Source organism: Lepidothrix coronata, unplaced genomic scaffold, assembly GCF_001604755.1.
Source record: "Lepidothrix coronata isolate B3197 unplaced genomic scaffold, Lepidothrix_coronata-1.0 Scaffold85, whole genome shotgun sequence".
Classification (NCBI taxonomy): Eukaryota; Metazoa; Chordata; class Aves; order Passeriformes; family Pipridae; genus Lepidothrix; species Lepidothrix coronata.
The window spans coordinates 2618256-2638821 of NW_016690265.1; the positions used below are offsets into that span (position 1 = coordinate 2618256).

General features: G+C 36.8%; 1 protein-coding gene across 2 annotated transcripts in view; it reads right to left on the reverse strand.

The window, feature by feature from the left end:
- The window catches only part of POLN (DNA polymerase nu), a 93996-nt gene that overhangs the window by 3508 nt on the left and 69922 nt on the right, over positions 1 to 20566 (reverse strand). For both annotated transcript variants that reach the window (XM_017820823.1, XM_017820824.1), the window contains 3 exons: positions 18654 to 18732; positions 8709 to 8776; positions 74 to 135 (listed from right to left, as the gene is read on the reverse strand). In XM_017820823.1, the coding sequence (XP_017676312.1) occupies positions 74 to 135; positions 8709 to 8776; positions 18654 to 18732 (209 nt within the window). The remainder of the gene's footprint in view (positions 1 to 73; positions 136 to 8708; positions 8777 to 18653; positions 18733 to 20566) is intronic.

Here is a 20566-nt window from a genome sequence, read left to right on the forward strand (position 1 = left end):
CTTGATATGATGACGATAATATACAAGGCTAAGCATGCCTGAGACAGTAATGGAAATTCAAAATTATCCCTACCTTTAGTGGCACTTCCAAGGCTGTTGTTTGCTGCAGGGACTCCATTGTTCTTTTTACCAGTGCTGTAAGGTTAATTTGAAAACCTACAGCTTTATTTTCCATGTTAGCATTGTTATGTGTATATATATAAAAAAATCACATGCTTTATATTTTCCTATATAGTACTTGCATTTCTGTGTAAAAAAAAATTACCATTTACAACTTTGTCAGATTATTTTTAAGTTATATTTTATCTCGTATGGAAGCTTCAATTTCTTATTTTAAACTGAATTTTACAGTAAAATTTGCAGAATTATTTAACTTCTATATCCCATATATAAATAAGTACAGCATTAATATATTTCATATAGAGTACATACAGCATGTATGAGTGCTGAATTTCTCAGCTTTTAAGTTCAGTACTCATAACTATATGTTTGGTTACATTTTATACGTTTTAATTTTTTTGTGCGGCCATAAAACTCAATTAAAAAGAAAAGAAAAAGCTAGGGAAAAAAACCACTAGAAGTCTGAACTTTCTAAAATATCTTATTCTTCAAAGTAAAAAGATCAGAGCCAAATTTCAAAAAAATCTTCCCTGTGGGACAGTGGAGCTCTCAAGCATCTAAACAATTAAACTTCAGTATAATTCATGTAACTTAACAACTCATCATGCCATAACACTATGCTCACTATTACTGTGCAAATGCATCTATAATTATTCCAAATCAATCACTTGGGATCAGATTTGTCATCACTGGTCCTGCTAATTAGTGTTTTGCTTGACAAAGATTGCTGCTGCAACACATATTGTTCTAATAAAAATCAAAAAGAGATTGAGTGGATAAACAGTTTTTTTAAAAAAAAAGTAATTTTTGGCTAGTGAAAGTGAAATAGGAATACCAGGCGGCCCCAGAACACAAGATATGGAGCAACCTCCACTGCTCTGACAGGATGGATGACTAAATAATGGATGTGGTCATGTGCCTCACAGAAGTGAGGGATAGCAGGGAATGCAATACGAGGCGCTGGAGCGAAACCCACGTGATTACTGAGAAGCTTCCTTTGAAGTTATCCCCTGATGCACATCATGGCTCTTTGGCAGCTGAGGTTAGAGGCAAAGGAGCAACAAGAACTCTAAGAAGCTGTGTATGGTTGTTGCTCTGGCTGCTGCCAAAACCTCTCCTAATGATGCCAGCAATGAAGAGCAGCATGTAATGTTTGGTGTCACATGGGTGACACTGAGGATGGCTTGCTCATAATGATGAGGATAACTAGCTTCTGCCTGAACAGAAGTGCAGGGCTCAGGCCGTGTTGGCTCACTCAGACTTGCGTGCTAATGAGCTGTCATGAGCTTTTCCATCAAGTCCAAAGTATGCAGGAACTCAAAGGATCGGTGGCTCAAATGTCAAAGCTGAGGAAACCAAGACATTTGTTGACACATCTATGTACAGCTACACCTATATATTTGCTTCATGTTAGATTTGAGGTAGTTCATGGTCCAGTGTAGGACACAGCATCATTTTTGGAGCGCAGAAACAAACATTGCAACCGCAGATTGTGAAGGGAGAAGTGCTGGCCTAAATAATTACCCATTTGAAATCCAGTCCAAGTCAACATGGCTATTAATAGAAGAGTGTTGGACTGAGAAGTCCACTCTGAATTTCAACAAGCTGTCGGCTCCAGGAGGTCAGCAACGCAGCAGATGCTGGGGCACCCCAGCCAGGTGGGATGCCTTCAGAAGGCTAAGTGGGTGGCCAGTAAAGTCCTGGATAAACATTTTTTCCATCAGTAAGCTCCCTACCAGGCTGCATGAGAAGTGCAGAACCCAGGTGTTATCCTCTCATAGCCTGCATATGCACTGAGTTAGACCAGTTTTCCCCTAGTTCTCTAGACCTCTGAAGCTGACTACTTCTCTCCCATTTAACTGTTATCCCCAAAAGGGGATTCATGATGGCAGCAATGATTGCAACAGCTTTCTCTGTTGGTTGACAGACTTTTCGCTCTAAGGCATCTGGCACAGTCAGAATTCTGCTGCATTCTTAACTGCTCTTAATTTTAAAAAGCACAAATTAAAATGGCCACATCAGTGAACAAACCCAATGGTTCCTCATTCACTTTGACAACCATTAAAAACCTCTCCACGGGTTTGCTCCATTTTCTTCATTCCTTTTTTCTGTGTCAGTTTGGCTCCCTGTTCTCTTTCTCATGTCACACTGACTTCTTCTCAACCCAGAGTTTAGTGGGTGGCATAGTAAAGCCATTCATTTCAAGCAATCTGAGTTGTTGTGCCTGCATTTCAGCCTTCTGAAATCACACCTTTGCAAATATACAAAAGATGTACCTACATCTACTTTACCACAGATTTTGAATGAAATAATAAGTATATAATAACAGAAATATCAAGAAAAGGCAGCTGGATGTTCAGTCGTCTGCTACAACAGTAAACAGGGAAGAAGGAAGCATTTAAACTAAATTACAGTCTTTGCACAAAAATAAATAGGTATAGTGGCTGAATACATTTAGACTGGAAATTTAAAGTTCTAGATTTTAGAGAGATGAAATTCTGGAATAGTCCCTAGTGGGAGTAATTTTTCATATGGAGATGAAAATTTATAAAGGAGACCATATGGCATGGGGGTATGTAATCGCAGGATAGGTCCCCTTTAGTCCTATGTACATAATATCTGAATCTCATGCTACTTTCTCAAATCTCCTTGAAACTCTCCTCTTTCTCAAAGCTCAGAATAAGCAACCAGACATACACAACTCTATCTTCTTTATCTCATATACATTTTAGAGTGTGGTCACTAAAAAAGGAACTGCAGTGTTTAAATAGATGTCTCTACCACTTTTAATTTTTTGTTTCTTTTCTAAGATTTAGATTAGAGGCTTTGGGAATAATAATTATTTCTGTTCAGTCAAGAATCTAGTATATCTGGGGCACATAAATTATTAATTTTAAAATGTTCCTTTACAGTCAGCCATATACTGCAATGGCATCTGTAAAATGCTGCTCTCCCAATCCTTGTAATTTATCTCTCAAAACCTAGAGTCAGAAATTAGGAAAGTTGTTGATTATACTCATCCTGAAATGCTTTGTAAGTGCTAAGTATGCACACTAAAATATTATGTATAAAAAAACCCAGTGACAGCAAAGCTAAAAGATTATAAGGGAACTGAAATTTTAATGTATGTCTTAATGTATATTAGATTTTCTTGATACTGGCCAGGATAAACACGGTTATTGAAAGTGCTGTGAATAGGAACAAAGGAAAGACACGCATGCCTGCTGTGGAACAAAAGCTTATTTGTCCCTATCGAACTGGAGACATTTTTCAAGCGCACTCACCTATGAAATTATGACTCCAGAAACATGTCAAAGCTGGCCAGACATATGATCTATGGAACAGGGATTTTTGCACATTGAAAGCTATCCGGAGGCATCTTTAGTTTATGCACCAGTGTTTTTCAAGTTAGAAAAAGGCAGCTCAGAGGACAGAAAATGTCACTAACTTGTGATGACCAGTTCATTCCTTTGTTCTTCTGTTACTTGAGTCCCCTTTTGAACATGTGCACATTTTTATGCAGCTGCTTCAGTGCACATTAAGCGGGAAATTGTAGCAAAATAAAATGACATTTCATGGAATTTGTGTACAAGCCAAAAATTTGTACTGGCAGATGATTAAAAAAAACTAAGATACTGTTCTTTAGGTAGTAAGATTCTGAATTTATAGAATAGCAAAATAAATAGGCTTAGTTTATCCTTTTTTTTTTTTTCCTTAAACTGGTCCTTCTGGTGTTCTTAGAGTATTTCAGCTGAAATATTTTATACCTGGTAAAATATTAGAAGAATTGTTTAAAACTCTATGTTTTACGTGTACGAAATATAAGAACAGATGCAGAAAACCTTTAATTCTATCAATAATGTATAATTATGAGTTCTAAAAAAACCATCTTTAAAAATTACTCTAATGCACTGTGATATTGAACACAAAGTACTGAAATACATACATTTCTACAAAAAGATGTTACTTCAAAGTATCAAGTGTCTTTCATTTAATTATCACTAATGGATGCAATTAAGCAGGCAGAAAGACATGGAAGAATCCACAGTAATCACCACTGGCAAAGTTCACCTTTCAAATCCACTAGGTATTTATAGAACACATCAGAAGCCAGATTTTACAGCTGTAACTAGAGGTATCTCTTTACTTTAAAAAAAAAATTGTTCTGCATTTCTTCACCCCAAAGTGTATTTCCCCCTTTGACCAGTAATGTAATCAGAATAATCCAAGGGCAAAGAGCCATTTCAAGCACAGCATGGAGTGGCAGTGCCAGAAACAGTCCCCACAAAATGAAAAACTGGGTTCTGCAGTTCCTGAATACTCTTCCAGAGTCCCTAGACAGACTCACTGTCTGATCTGGGGACAGTCTGTCTACCTGATTACACAGACTTCAGAATTAGAGATGCTGAGGCTTCTCAGATCCAAGAGCCCAGTTTTTGGCATTCCCAAAATATCATCTGCCTTTCTGCTTCCTGGGCTGCTGGAGAACTCAGGATGTGAGGAAGCCAGACAGGCAAGCTGGCTAGAAACCAGGCACATTATTGACGGTAAAGCTGAGAGTCTTCTGCCCAAACCAAAAGAGTTTCTGCCAAATGTTTTGATTTGAACATCCCAAGCACCCTCTAATAGGAAATTAGGATTGTAAAAAGCTCTTTTGCTGTCATGTTCTTGCCCTAACCAGAGAACTGAGGGAAATAATATGCCATATCTTTGCTGAAAATTACACAATTCACAGTAGTAGGTGCTTCATTGTATTTCAAACTGTGTCAAAGCTTGGACACAGTTATAAATAAATGATGTTTTGCCTTGTCCATTCAGAGTGAACCATATGCATACTATAAAACTGTGGGTGACATTCTGTTGGAAAAAGGTATTCTTGCGAAATATAGATAACACCTAACTTGTTACATGCAGTGCTTTGTGCAGAAGCAGATATTAGAGAAAAAGAACACCTTATTGCATACCTCTTTTTTATCAGATTTAAAAGATTCAAAATCATCTTTGCATTATTAGATGCACTATAAATTGGATTTCTGTATACTGAAAAGTACTGACAATTCTTACTGGGGCCTATGAAGTCCTAACCACAACTAAAGAAAGCACCAGCATTACAATTCCTTGTGGCAGTTCTCAGCCCCCATTCACGAGAGTCTTAGAAGAAAATAGACATTTTAATCTTGTATAACAATACAAAGGAGACACTTCTATGAGGGAAATGCTGCTGAGAAGGCTTATGTTCTGCACTATGATCTAATGAAATAATACTATTTACCTATATGTTCTCCATTTATAAATCTTAAAAATATTTAAAGATTTCATATCCATTCTGCAAATAGGAAAACAGAGACATATATTTGTAGTTGCTTTCTTGGAAAAGTAGATCAGAAGCATGACTGGAATCAGAATGCAAACACACTGAATAGTAGGCCAGTGCTTCTTGGATCACACTAAATGCAGGAGAATAACACAGCACTGAACTGTAGTCCATTAAAGCCCTCAAACACTGCCCTTTAGCTTTAAGTCCACGGTTTTCCCTTTACTGAGCTTTGTGACTGTACAACTGAGATTTCTCTCTGGATCATTAAACTCCTGGCTGGAAACTGCAAGTCAGCAGATTCTGTAATTTAAAGTTTCTGAATGGACAAAAGCTCATTAGATATGTAAAGACAAAGCTGACAGCTAAAGAATATTGGCAAATAAAAGTAAGAAGAGTAAGGGTGAAAGAACTTTGGGTAAAGAGATGAAAACCATATTTTGACTTTCAAAGCACTAAAGTGAATTAGGAGCAGGCATCCTAGTGACACTTTTTTGGTTTAAAATTCATATACCTAATCTGTTACCTCAGTTAGCAGCTCCTGAAATAATTGGAAAAGATTAGGAAAAAAGAGTGTTCCTATTTAGTTTCATCTGAAAGGAATCTAGGTCAACTGCTCTCTGCTCTGTGATGTGAACCAAAACGGTTCACACCACAGACTGGGACAACAGGCAGATCTGCTTCAGCATGTACTTCTGACTGGAAGTGCAGATGCACCCTTTCTCTGCCTATTCAGATCAAGCAAAATCCTCATTAATGACATTGGAGAAGAGCCAGCTTTGGACCCTTTTAAGACAACTGGGATTAGTTCTTTTACCAGTACTAGCACTATTCACAAAACACAGTCAGGGAGGTTGGAAGGAACCTTTGGAGGTTACCTGGTCCAGCCCATCTGTTCATAGGGGCTAGGTAGGGTTGGTTGCCCAGGAGTGTGTCCAGAAGGTCTTTGAACACATCCAAGGGTGGAGAGTCCACAGCCTCTCAGGGCAACCTTTGCCAGTGCTCAGTCAACCTCACAGTAAAACACTGTTTCCTAATCTTCAAAGGGGACCTTCTGTGTTTCAGTTTGTGGCCACTGGCTCTGGTCCTGTCACTGGGCACCACTGGAAAGAGCCTGGCTCCCTCCTCTATGCCCCTCCCTTCAGATATGTATATACTTTAATAAGATCCCATGAGCCTTCTCTTTTCCAGGCTGAACTGCCCCAGCTCTCCCAGCCTGTCTTCATAGGAGAAATGCTCCAGACCCTTCATCACCTTTGTGACCCTTCATTGTACTTTCTCCAGTCTGTCCCTGCCTTGTACTGGGGAGCTCAGATCCCAGTGACGAATAAAGAGGAAGGAAACGAACGAATCACAAGATGAAGAAGGAAATTAATGTCTTACATTGGTCTTTTGTGTTAAGAATAAGACATTCTTCTGTTCTGACATAAGTGAGTATATCTGAAAGTTCCTGTAATGCAGAATTTTCTTTTTTTTCTTTGTGTCTTAGGGCAAAGTAGAGACAAATCAAAAAATCCATCTTCAATCAGCAGAATGAAACAAACTCCCACGTTGAACACTCAAGCTTGGCAGCCTACGTTAAGTGCAATGACAATTTCCAAGGTATCTCACACCTCTAGAACTGCCCCGGTCCATTTTCTAAAGGTCATCTTAGCGACTTCAATTACAGGGTGATAACTCTGAAGCACGACAAGGAATTTACAGATGTGTTTGTTCTGCACGCTGCAGCTGCACCTGGAGAAACATGAACTGGTTGCTGTGTGGTGTGCACTCCAGGCTTGAGTATTTGAACCAGACTTCGTGTTTTCAGAAAAAAGCTCCCCAGTCGTCACGTTTCTATAGTGGGATAATGTATTACTGGTGTCCATACAATAACTAGAGCTTTTTCTGTTATACTTGAAAAGTATTGATTTTTCCTGAATTTGCTACAGATTCATACTAGTAATACAGGTCAGAATGTGACCCAATGAGGGAAGAATCTGTGATTTTCTAGATGTATAAGCAACTATGAAAAAATTTCATCTTTTGGGTATAATATTAGCTCTATACTTAATGCAAATTGATGCAAAATAAGATAATAAAAATTGTTCTATGATCTCTTACAGATTTCTTACAATATGTTACACTTTTTAATTCTGAAAGTATGTCCCTTTTAGACATTGCCTTTTCTGAGTAGATACTGCAAACTCAAATAAATTGTACGGTGTTTTTTAATTTAAATCAGATTTGAACTCCTCTATTTAGAGGTCAAATGTTAATATATTAACCTAATTCATTACAATGCCTCTAATATATTGAATTGAAATATTTCCCAGGTAGTTTGTTTAGATTAGGTGGAGGTTTAATGTTCTCATTTTGAACTAATACTCACAAGAGGGATCAATGATGAAATGAGACTAATATAGCAAATTGCACTGTTCAAATGAACACAGCACAGGAAGGTGAAAATTAATTTTTTATTAGATGCTTAGGTTATAATGAAAGATATTTCTTGTATGGTTCATTGAAAATATTTGTGACATTATGCTAATTGTTTCAGCCAAACATGTTGTTGAGCTTCAAACAAGACCAAAGTTTGTGAATAAACATTTGGTGCCTACAGGAATAAATCCACTACTTACTGGAGAAGAGACCAGACAGCCTCCTATGTGGCCTCTCTTGTGAACTAAATTTGTACCAGATGCTGAGATAAACTCTGGCTTAGGAAATAATGTCTGGAAGTAAGCCAGATAAGAGGATAAAAATGTAGGCTGGAACTTTTCCTAACCTTAACCTTGAGAGTGCCATCATAATGATTTCTTAATATTAAAAAAAGCAGTAAACTAACTTAGAAATTACAGTACATTACATGGTTACATTAAGAATTTCATATTTCTTTATGTAACAGGGCCCAATCTAAAGTATTTAGGAAGTTACTTTCCAAACCATACTTTTTTAAGCTGGCCTATTTCCTTCTAAAACCCTTTAAAACCTTGGAGAAAATATTATTATTTAGTTTTACAGGATTCACACACTGGATGATGGAATGTTGATAAGAAAACTAAATAAAAATAAGCATGGTGATGAATTCCAGATGATAAGTATATCCACGTTTTATCCACATAAGAGCCAGGGGTGGAAAACATTCAGAAAAATCTGCTTGGTATACATTTTCCTAATTGTGAGAATCAATGTGCTGCTTCTTGCTACATTAGCTCTTTATTCTCTGAGAAATCACAGGATATAGGGAGTAAAAATGAGGTGGGAGGGAAAGAGCAAGATAGATTGTATTTACCTGAAAATTCCTGGATTTGAGAATCTTCTACTTCAAACAACAATTCATCATGGATCTGGGCAATTAACCTGAAAAATTTCAGAGACTTTAGATAACATATGCAAAAAATTCTTTCCATTCGTATCATCAACTACTTGTCACACACACAGTGATAAGTTAAAGTGAAAATAAACACCCAAAGAAAATTAAAATATCGTGAATGGATTTAAAAGAATTGCCAGTCCACATATTCTGGAAACATAAAGGCCATGGTTGTAAACCCAGACTGTGCTTGCTAACTTATAAAAGTCATACAGGGATCTGATGACGTGACAAGGTATTACTTAAAACCAATGTAATTTGCAGAAAAATGCAAGAAATTATGGAGACAGTTTATGGTTTGTTAACATACCTTGTTTTTTTCAAGTTGAGCTGGAATAAATGTAGTTGCAAATGGGTGATTTTACTAATGAAAATTAGGTCAAAAGTAAAAGTACTTGGCTCACTGATATACCAATATTAACTCCTAGGTGTTCAGTGAATTGAGTCCTTTCCAGGAAATAATGTTTTCACTTATGTGCAAAGTGGGTGTCCTCATGCTGACAAACAAGTGGGTTGAAGAATGAAACTGCAGGCACATACACACAACCTGAGCCAGTGCCTGTGCTATCAGGACAGTTGCCTTCATAAGGACAGAGTGTACAGCTGAAAGCAGTAACCCCGTGAAAGCTCAGCAGCTACAAGTACCTGAGCTCTTCAGCTGGAGCTGTTTTGTAAGGAAATGTAACTGCTGCTTTGTTTTTCTCTTTGTCTGCCATATTGATAGGTCTCTTGCATATGCACTGTGACTTATTTGTAGAGTGCTTACAGGAGAAGCATCCTAAATTGTTGGGTTGAACGTAAATGAACTTTCACAATGGCAATGATAAATGTATTTGATTGAATTAAGTCCACAGCAGAATAGATGCAATATAGCACATATAATCCCTGAGTGTAGTAGTAGTAAAAATACAGTATACCTGATTAGACTTTATTCCTATTAGATCTATTTTATTACTTCTTTAAGTACTGTAGCTGGGAGTGTAAGTCATAAAACTGTAACATCCATTCCCAAATTTCTTTGCAATTAGTATATAACATTAGAAAGACCTGCACCTGTTAGAGCAGCTCCAGAGGAGGCTATGAAGATGCTCAGAGGGCTGGAGCACCTTCCCATGGGGACAGGCTGAGACAGTTGGGGTTGTTCAGCCTGGAGGAGAAAAGGCTCCAAGGAGACCTTACAGAACCTTCCAGTACCTAAAGGGGTTACAAGAGAGATGCAGAGGGATTTTGCCAAGGGCCTAGAGAGACAGGACAAGGGTAACAGCTTCAAAATGACGAGGGCAAGGTTATAGATTAGATATAAAGAAGAAATTCTTCTTTATGAGCATGGCGAGGCACTGGAGAACAGTTGCCCAGAGAAGTTACGGATGCCTCATCCCTGGAAGTGTTCAAGGCCAGGTTGGATGGGGCTCTGAGCAACTTGGTCCTGTGGAAGGTGCCCCTGTCCATGGCAGGGGGTATGGAACTAAATGGCCTTCAAGGTCCTTTCCAATCCCAACCAAACCGTTCTGTGATCCCATGATTTAAATTAAATGCCCATTGTAGACTTTTCTTAATACCTAGCAGTTATTCAAGTAAATACTTCTTTACAAATGGCTGAAACATCAATATGGTTACTAGTAATAACTTTTCACAGTTTCTTAAGATAGTTTCACGCTGCCTTAAATTACAATGTGACATTGACTAACAGTGTGGTAAGCTCTAATAATAGCTCTTAAATTATTAGTCACAACACAGTCAGAAGCAGAGGGAAACAGATTAACATATTTCTAATAGGAAATTGGGACACAGGATACAAAAAAGAAATAGATGAAAAGACCAGGATCATCTGTAGCAAGAGAATACAGTTACATGAAAAGTTATAATTTCTAATGCAAGTAAATTAATTAAAGCAAGAGTGTCCTCATAATCATTGAAATGACATGTAAAAGATATAAATCAGAACAGTGAATATTAAAGATGAATAAACTGTGAATCAATGGAATAAGTGAAAATAATTGCATTGATTAAACCAGTGCAATAAAAACATGATAGACTGGTTATTGTATGTACCAGAGTAGTGTCTCATGCCTTCAGTCAGAATAAGAGCACCATATATTCTGAATACTTAGTAAGGAAAAGTCCTTTCTTAGAAGAATTTACAATATACATAAAAATTTCATCATAAATTTGTCAGAACTTAGGAATGGAGGAAAAGGATTTTCAAAACAACTCAGCAAAGTTTCTACTGATCACCTCATCTCTAAAGGAAAAATCGCATTCAGGAGGAGCAAGGTTGGACCAAAATTAAGTGTTACCTTCATACATGCCCAAAAACCTGTGGAAGCAATGTAAATTAACTCACAATTTCTGTATGGACAGCAAAATAAACTTGACACAACTCTACATACTCCAGTTCACATACTGAAAACAGCACAGGTCTTTTAGCTTGGTTCTCCATCTGGGTTGGAGGATCCTGTTTCTCACCCTTATCATCCTGAATAGCACAGCCCACAGCTTGGTGACATTGCCAGTTAACTCAGGAACTGCTCAGAGATGCAGTTACATCTACCCCATCTTAAACATCTAGTGATTAAGTCGAAGTTCAGGACAGTGTTTTGTCTGCTAAACACAGAACTAGAAATTCACATTTGATGGTTCCCTGTCTAGCTCTGCTGCTTTCCTAAGCAATGCAAATTCAGTTAGAAAATGGGGATAATATTTGTGAGATCTTCTATTGTCAAATGAAAGGTATTACATAAGATTTAATTAATGCTAAATGTGATTTCCTAGATTGATGCAAAGAAGCGAAATAGTATACACTATTTCCTCCTTAGCGTTCATCAGTCAAGTTAGATATTTTCTTGATGATCTCTTATCTCTTTTTCTTATCCATTTCACATCAAATTAATGGGTTCTGCTCTTACAATCTTACAGTACAAGGCCACCTGTATTTTTTCAGGCTTGTTAAAGTAATAATACTTGCATGCAATGTGCTGTTCCACAGAAGGAAGCATTCAATTTGACAGCAATACACATGAAAGAAAAAAAATCAAAGCAATTTATACATTCAAAATTCACAGCTTTCACCATTCCAGTGCATGCACCCACCCAACCGTTGCACACCTTGAGTGAAAGAAGTTTAAAAAAAACCCCTATACTTTTCCTTAATAGCTTAATTGAATCCTCTTCACTTTGAAGGAATATTGAAATAGCAAGCTCCTCTCATTAACTGTTGCTAAGAGGTATGGCCAGCTGGATTACAAACTGCAAACCAGGCAGAGACTAGTATTTTCTTTGTTGTTGTTCTACAGATGATAAGAATGCCTTTGATTTACAAACTGATATTTTATTAACTATTTTCTGGATTGCCTGAAAATTAGGCAAGATTGCCATAGTAGCCTTTATCAGAGGCTGGTTTTTAACAGCCACATGTAGTGTTTCGGGACATTACAACGTGCCAAGAGTTCCTCAAACTAATTAAATTCATGCTCCTTCTATAGACAAGGGACTAAGGTTGGTTCTGACTTAGATGTTCTGAACTGACATCTGGAAAAGTCCAACTCTATGCATTGACTCTGTGGGGGTAAAATCAGTCATTTTCTACTCAGACAAGGTTTTTGTCATTTAAAAAAACACCATGTCCCTGATCATTGAAATTGTGAACATTTTCTGTAACAACAGTATTAGATTTTATATCCCAATTATTAATATCCTTGTAATCCCTTGTAATCCTATGCAACCCCTTTTTTTTGACAGAATCAAATCAATGATCAATAAATAATAATCCAACTAGTAATATCACATTTTTCATTTTGAATCTGAAACCTCTAAATGCCTAATGGGAGACTTCAAAGCTGCAGACACAGGAGTACATGGTTAGAAGTTTTGTATATAAAAATAAGTTTAAAAAAATCCCCAAAAAGCATAAAAGCTTTTAAGTGGTTAGGAAAAAAAAAAAAGATAAAAACAGTAACGTATTTTGAAATCAGACAAATAGGGATATATGAAAAAAAACCCAAAACCAAACACCAAAAAACCAATGAAAATAAGTTTTATGTTTTGTTACTGAAAAGAAGAATTTAATGACTTGAAAATCTGAGACATTCACACTCAATAAATAAATATTTAATAAAATAAAATATTGGTTTAAAAGGCATGTAATGAAAGACATTGTCAGAAAAAGTCAGAATGGCTGCTCATGTAACAAACACTTGCGTGGATTTCAAGAACATTTAGAAATGACAACATACAATGAATTTTTGGGAAGACTTTTAAATCTTATGTTTCAGAACTTAGACTCATCCCCACAAGTAGAGGAAGATGAAAATCTGCAGACAGACAGGCTACCCTACTACAGATCTTACACCTCCCTCCTGAAGCATCTGCTACTGGCCACACTCAGCAATAATGGGCCAGATGGATGTTGGATCCGATCCTTCTTAGAAATATCCATGTTCCCTGCACTAAAACACTATTCATTTTTTTTCTGATACTACTAATACTACCTGTTATTTAGCTCTGCCACAGTTTCCCCACAGATTCCAGTGGACAAAATGTCTATTAAGTTGTCACGTAACTAAGGAACAAGGTTATGATAATTTTATAATATTTTGTAGAGTTTCCCTGTTTTGTTTTTTTTTTTTTTTTGAAGCTGCATCTATCAGGATTTCTAATGTGGTACTATAAAGGTTATAGCTCAAGATACATCATGCCTGCATAAATGTCACTTGCATTAACTTTAAGCTACCTCTTCCAGTGTTTCCATGATAAAGACCAAGATATTTTAACATTTTAACCATAAAAATCCAGCTAATTTATGAAATTGGTTTTCTCAGCAGCTACATCATGAAGAGAAGGAAACTGAACAGATGGTTAATTAAAGATAATAGAATTTTTGCATGTATCCAAAGTGTTTGAAAACATACTAATCTAAAAGGTGACCTACAAAAGGGGTTTATAAATGAAATACATTTATTTGCATCCAACAACTCACATAAAGGAACCCTGAAAAACCTGCTACATCGTGAATGTCCTTTTTGGCTGTGATATTTAAGCATATTAAATATATTTTGTTCTTTCTATAAAGAATAACTGACTTGCTCTGGCTTACTGTGCATGAAGTGTTCAGGTAACAGTTCACCATCTTGTGGATGCATGCAAAATACTGCTTGAATGCTTAAGGAAAGTGATGATTTTCCTAAGTTACAGCCTGCCTAGAAATTCAATGTTACTTGGCCACTTTGGGAGGCGAAGAGCTACATATTGGTCTGGGACAGCAGCTATGGAGAGTTCCCAGTCATTTCTGACATAGCAATACAATCTGGGAACTTCTGCTACTGAAACAAAAGCATTTGTGTGTGAAACAACAATCTTACTCTCCTCTCAAGCAGAATCCAAAACTTTTATCTTTTCCTTGTGATTCTATTTCTCCAGTATTAGGCTATAGGTAAAAATTGACCATCCTGCTAGAGTTAATCCATATCCTGGGTGGGAACTGTGGGCAGAGTACCAGAGCAATAAGCATTTACTTGAAAATCCTGGTTAACTGGTAGAGAAGAAACATGATTAAAAACAACTATTTAATTCCTGAAGAAACAGATAAAGGGAAGTAAGATTTATGCTCAGAGTTAAAGAAAATCAACACACATAGCAGCAGCTCTAAGCATTTTACTGAATGTATTTGGTTGAAACTATGATGTAATCATGAAGTTGGGTTTATTAGTATGCCTTCTTGTATGAATCTGAGAAATGATAAGAAGTTCATAAAGTAATAATGATTGAATCCCTATACACCTTATAAAAATGCCTCTGGATTCTTGTGTCATACTAAAACTGAAGCCACTTCCAACAAATGAATCATGTGTGATTTATCACATGACTTGTATCTGAAAAAAATCCAGGTCACAAAACAAAATGCTTGTTCCTGGGATGATAGGGGCTGTTTCTAACTAATTTACCTATCTGCAGAAGTGAGCTGCATTTACAGCTCACCAGCTCAGAAAATCATTAGGTTGATTAAGGAGTTTGTTCATTGAGGAAGACATACAAAACCTCCAGCATCCACTGCTATTGAAAAGCAGCTGGGACCAAGAAAATATACCTTTTCCTTTTATTTGCTGGTGGCTTTTCCTTTTCAGATCACTCATTTAGATCTGGCCTGTGGCTGAACCTCTCTCTTTAACTAGGCTCCAGACATGCTAAGAAGTAAAGCTGTGTGTTCGTGGCACAGGTCCAGTGCTGAAGGAACAATAAATTGGTGAGAAAGCAGAATTTCTGGATTCACACCAAATTACTCAATAGTTCTGTAGACTTGTTAAAATTAATTTGCATGTTGTTGGGATATTATCATCTTTAATGACTTCCTCAGAAGTTCATGTAGCATCAGGTAGACTTTGGGTAACCATCAGTGCAGCTTCAGCTTGCAAAGTGATAATATGTACAATCATTGCTATAGGCAGCAATTCTTCCACAGTTTGCCAGCATCCTTCTTTCTCACCAAGTTTCCATGTGTCTGCCACTGCAGTGATGTTTTAAACACTGAAAAGAACTACAACTGTCCATCTGAGTTCATCGAGTACCTTTACCCTCTCATCAGTTCCATAAATCTTTCTTTCAGCTGCTACTGCATGCCTTGATCTCACTTCAGAAGTTTCTTTGCTATCATCTGCCTGCAGGAAACATCATGTGGAGGTTCTGTGGATTGCATCAGACAGGTAAAAGCTGGCACTTGAATAATTTATGTCAGCAGCACATTTTCAGCAAGCAACTTGGCCAGCAGCAGCAGAACAGCATCTTAAGAAAGATCTAGGTAATATGGAAGAAGTCTGAAGAAATTGTGATTACTTGTCAGTGCCACACAATATGCAGAGATACCAGTAGCCAACTCATACTAATATCAGATCCATATCATATGTGTTGCATTTAATGCTACTTTTCCTGGTTTCTGTAAAATTATTTCCAGGTAACTGATTGACTTTTTACTGTCAAAGCATAATCTGCTAGGCTGGCATTTGAATTAAAAGATGAAGGAACACAAAGAGAAAAATGAGACTGCTAGTTGACAAAACAGAATTGATCAGTCACAGTGGAATATCCTGTTTCATCAAGAAGGCCTCTCTGATGAAGCCTCATGAAAATGTGACTTGATTACCTTTCCCTGACTTCCAAATGCAGTATCATATGTGCAAACAATAACTGAAAATCTATGAGCTGCTAGTCAGATGAAAGTTTCACACTGTTGGGTCAGAGCTTGCTCACAGCTGAACAGCTTACAGTGCAGAACAATGAAAGCAGTGCTGTGAGTGAAGACTGCAAACTAACACTAAAAACTGTAAGACCTTACCCAGAATTATTTTTTCTTTATTTCCAAGGTAAGGAAGACAAAATGTTGAGCATTAGCCAAAACTTAGCTATGCTTAACAGGATACTGTCTCCCAGTGTAAATGCTCATAAACACTTCTAAAGCCTGTAAAAATTATATTTCCCTTTGATATACTGTTCAAAGCGAAAATTCTGTTTCCAAAATTAGAAATTCTAATAGGGAAATAGAGATACTTACAAGGGGCTGAAGATAGAAGAAAAGATAGTAGTGTGCTATCTTTGGAATGAATATGATCTGATGGGATGATAATAGGAGATTGATTATATTCTCATTTTGGAAGAGCTACTGTGCCTTCCCACTGTTACAACAAGAGCACCGATTATGTACACACTTCCTTTTAACAATATTTTTCAAAGGGCTTCATAAAGGATGTTAGGATCATTATCCTAACTTGACTGATAAGAAAATCAAGAAACAGACTACTGAAAAAATAACTAACTGAATGTCACCTGGCAGGCAAGTGGAAACACAATATTTCAAGTTTCAGTCCCATACTCTTTTGGCAACACCCCACTGATGCTTTCAAATGCCACTGTCCAAACTGGTGAGTGTTCACAGAATTTATAAAGGCATTGATTGTGCTTTTCTGACAACTCTGGCCATAAGTACCTACTAAATATTACAGCAAGGAGCCATTATTGACTATTGAAACACTCTCCTCTAGCAAAGCCATCCAGTTGTTAATGGCTGGCAGGAGTTCAAAATTCTTGTTTAAACTAGTCTATCTCTTTGACATGTCCTTGCAGTTTTGATCTTTCCCAGCTGTGACGTTTATGATAAGAATAAGCAGGATAGGCAGTGATACTTTGTTGTTGTCTGGTGTAGCCATTCCCCTACGCTTTCACAAGGAATTTCAACATGTAAAACTCCAATATTTCCCCATATCTGTTACCTCCTCAGCCATTTGGTGACACTACTTCTTTAAAATAAATAGTTTTGAGAAATAAAAACCGAAGCAAAATTTTCTGTTGAGAGAGAAGAAAACATTCATGAGCTTTATCAGACATGACATTTGGCTTTCTCAGACAACAAACAGCCAGTTACTGAATCTAAAGATCTGTGTGCCAGGTAGGAACTGCAGAAGGGAGTATGTTCTTTGCCCTCTCATCACCTTCACTTGCCTCCCCTACTAAACACTGTTGGCTACTCCTCTATCACTAATCTAACTCAAAGTTTTGCTTGCTACTGATACAGAAATTTTCATCCATGCCACAGCCATCAGATTCTGGTCTCTTCATTCAACTCAGGTATCAAAAAGAATTATAATCAGTGCAGAGAATCTGCCTGAAAATGTAGAATGCAATATGTGATAGTGCATCATCCAACATTTAACACAGAAATGTACCATTGTCTGAATGCAGGCAGGATCCAAAGAATCATCTCCACCAAAGAATCATTTCCCATTTCAGATCTGTACTACCAAGAACACTCAACAGTTTTATTTTTGGCATAGGAACGACTGACTCTAACTTTGAATTCAAAAAGTGGAATTTATATTTGTAATTAAAAATTACGTTTTCAAACACGGATCAAATAAAACAACACCACTGTGTGTAAATGATACACACACACATACACACACACACACACAGAGTATTTATAGGTTGGATATAACACATAATTGCCAAGTATATTTGGAAGGCCAAACCCTGTTCCTTTGTAACCTAAATACCCACTGAAGTCCTTAACACATGATTGCTACAGCTAAGTTATTATTACCCCTTCTAGATGACAGAAACACTGATGTTCTGCACTGTCTGCTATCTCTGCTTTTATTTGAACTTGTACTGCACAAATTCATGTGCCACTGGATTGTTTACTACAGCATTACACAAGATGAGAACCCATTTGTTTGGGTTTTTTTGTGCCTGTTTGACTTCAAAGTATCTTTCTATTTCAGCAAATAATAATGCTCCCTGGCTCTCTGCACCATCCCCTCCATCCTTTTTACAGGAAAAGTAGACTTCATTATTTCTGCTAGTGGTGTAAAACTCTTGAGGATGTTCTGTGATCTCCTGCCCAACTCTCAGCAGTCACAGCAGAAGAGAATCATGATGACCAAGCTTTTCTTTAGCAAAGGAAAGCCATCTATACAAGAATAAAAAATGTTCATTTATTTTGCTTGAGTACTGGTTTCCTGATTCCTGTTTTTTTTCCCAGCCCATTGAATGTTCAATTCCCACTGTACAATACCCTCAAAATACAGGAAGGATATGATCAGTGGGCTTGATTTCAAAGATGCAGAACTACCACTGAACTGGATCTGACTGAGTTTAAATGGCCCTGGGGCATTTTATTGCCTTGGGATGGATTTACAGATCCAACCATTAAAGTACAAAGATGTAACTTTAAATGTATAAAACCATCTCACAAGTCTTTGCTTGTTAAAAGATTCAGAGGCATACATGACATTTCTACAGCTGCTTAAAATGCCAGAAATATATTCATTTCAACCAATTTTGTTTTAAGAACAAACAGTTTTGCAGTCATTCATTACTAACCTGGCTGTTAAAGTGGGAGAAACGACAACAGAGGTAAAAATCTTCACCATAGCCATTTTACAAAGATCAGCTGCAGAGCCTATGAAAGAAAGTGATCTGCTTTTAATTTAAAGCACGCAAAAGGAAAACGTTCTTCTTGGAACTATGGCATAGGAATGAAAAACATCTGAAGATTCTGAATTAGAAGAATTTTCAAAACTAGCAGATCCAATTAATGTAATATGTGAAACAGATTATAAGATTAATAAATAACAAACAAAATAATTACATGTTAATTAAAACTAGAAAATAACAATATGAAATTATGTGTAAATTAAAGGTGAATTTGTCAGTCATAGCTATAGGTTGAAAAATTCCTTTTTATAAAAAAAGGTCTGAAATTATCTAAGTTTGAATTAAAATTTATCTATAAATCAATTAAAATTTATTGTCACAAAAGGTCAGAACATTGTTTCAGTGCTGCATTTCAATTTGGAACCTTAATTTTGTACTTTTCCATATTTCCATGTGTATGTGATGTATATCCATATATTCATTACATTACAGTGTTAAGAGCAGTGGTGCATAAAACAGTGTCATGGTACATAATAGACAACATATTTCTGGTGATCAAGAGGTAGAATGATTCTCCAGACCTGTAGTTTGGTGAAAGGCTCTGTTCTGAACCATACATTTGACATAAAAGATTTATCAGATAAAATGCAGAAACAATCCTTTAGGTAAGGATTGGAAGCCATAATCTTCTTCGTCCCATCAGATATCCTAAATGTCCGAGACCACAGATGTTGCCCTCGCACTGTGTAACTCAACAAATTTTGAATTCTTTCTTCCAAATGGTTCAACTATCAGAGTAGGGATAAGGAACAGCCAGGTAGGCAAATCGTAAGGGTACTGTGCTGGGAGATACTCATAGAATCATAGGATACCCCCACTCAGAAGGGACCTATAAGGATCATGAAGTCCAACTCCCTGCTCCTTGCAGGACACTAAATCTGAACCATATGTCCAAGAGCACCATCCAGACACTTCTTGAACTCTGTCAGGTTTGGTGCCATGACCACTTCCCTGGGGTTGGCCCTTCTGGCTAAGGGAGAATGTCTAAGAGAACAAGGACTCAGACTTAACAGCTCTTCTTCCTCCACAGTTTTCTGTGACAAACTGTCTCCTCTGAATCCCGTGCTGAGACTGTTTTGGTCATTGACTGTATCAAGTGCAGACCTATGGCTGAGAGATGGCAATGTCTGACTGCGAGTTTAGCCTCAAATACTTGTCTTGTTTTCCTGTTCAAATGATGTGTCAAATTGATTCAACACATCACAAAAAGGGACACATTGGTATAAAAGGTAGGAAACCATGTTTTAGCAAAGGTCATGTAACTTAGTGATCACGAGAACAAAACTATGTAATTGAGCATTTAGTCCATCACAATACATACGTTCTATATATATTCTTCATGAAAAAATGTAAAGTAATAAAATATAAAAGAATTCTCAAAATAATTTTTTCTGAGATATGATCTTTAGAGATAAGCTACTTTAAATTTTTAAAAAGAAAATAATTATATATCCTTCTGGTTGATTTTGTCACAACTATAAATAAATAATAAAAGATAAAATGAATGGGTTGCTCTATGTGGATAGGTAGAGCTGAATTATAACTGAAGAATATATGCTGTAGATTGGTGAAAACTATTGAACTGGGAAATATCCAAAAAGAGAAAAAATGAAAGAAGTGTGAGAAACCCAGCTGCAGTAAGTAAAAGCTGAAACTCTACATTCCTCTCAATATTGTCATGCATCAGAAGAAGTCTGCTACCAATTGTTGCTACCATAACCAAAATGCAAACTACTTAAATTAATTAGACTATTAGGTATAGTTATAGAACACATAAATTAAATGTAGTTTAGTTCACT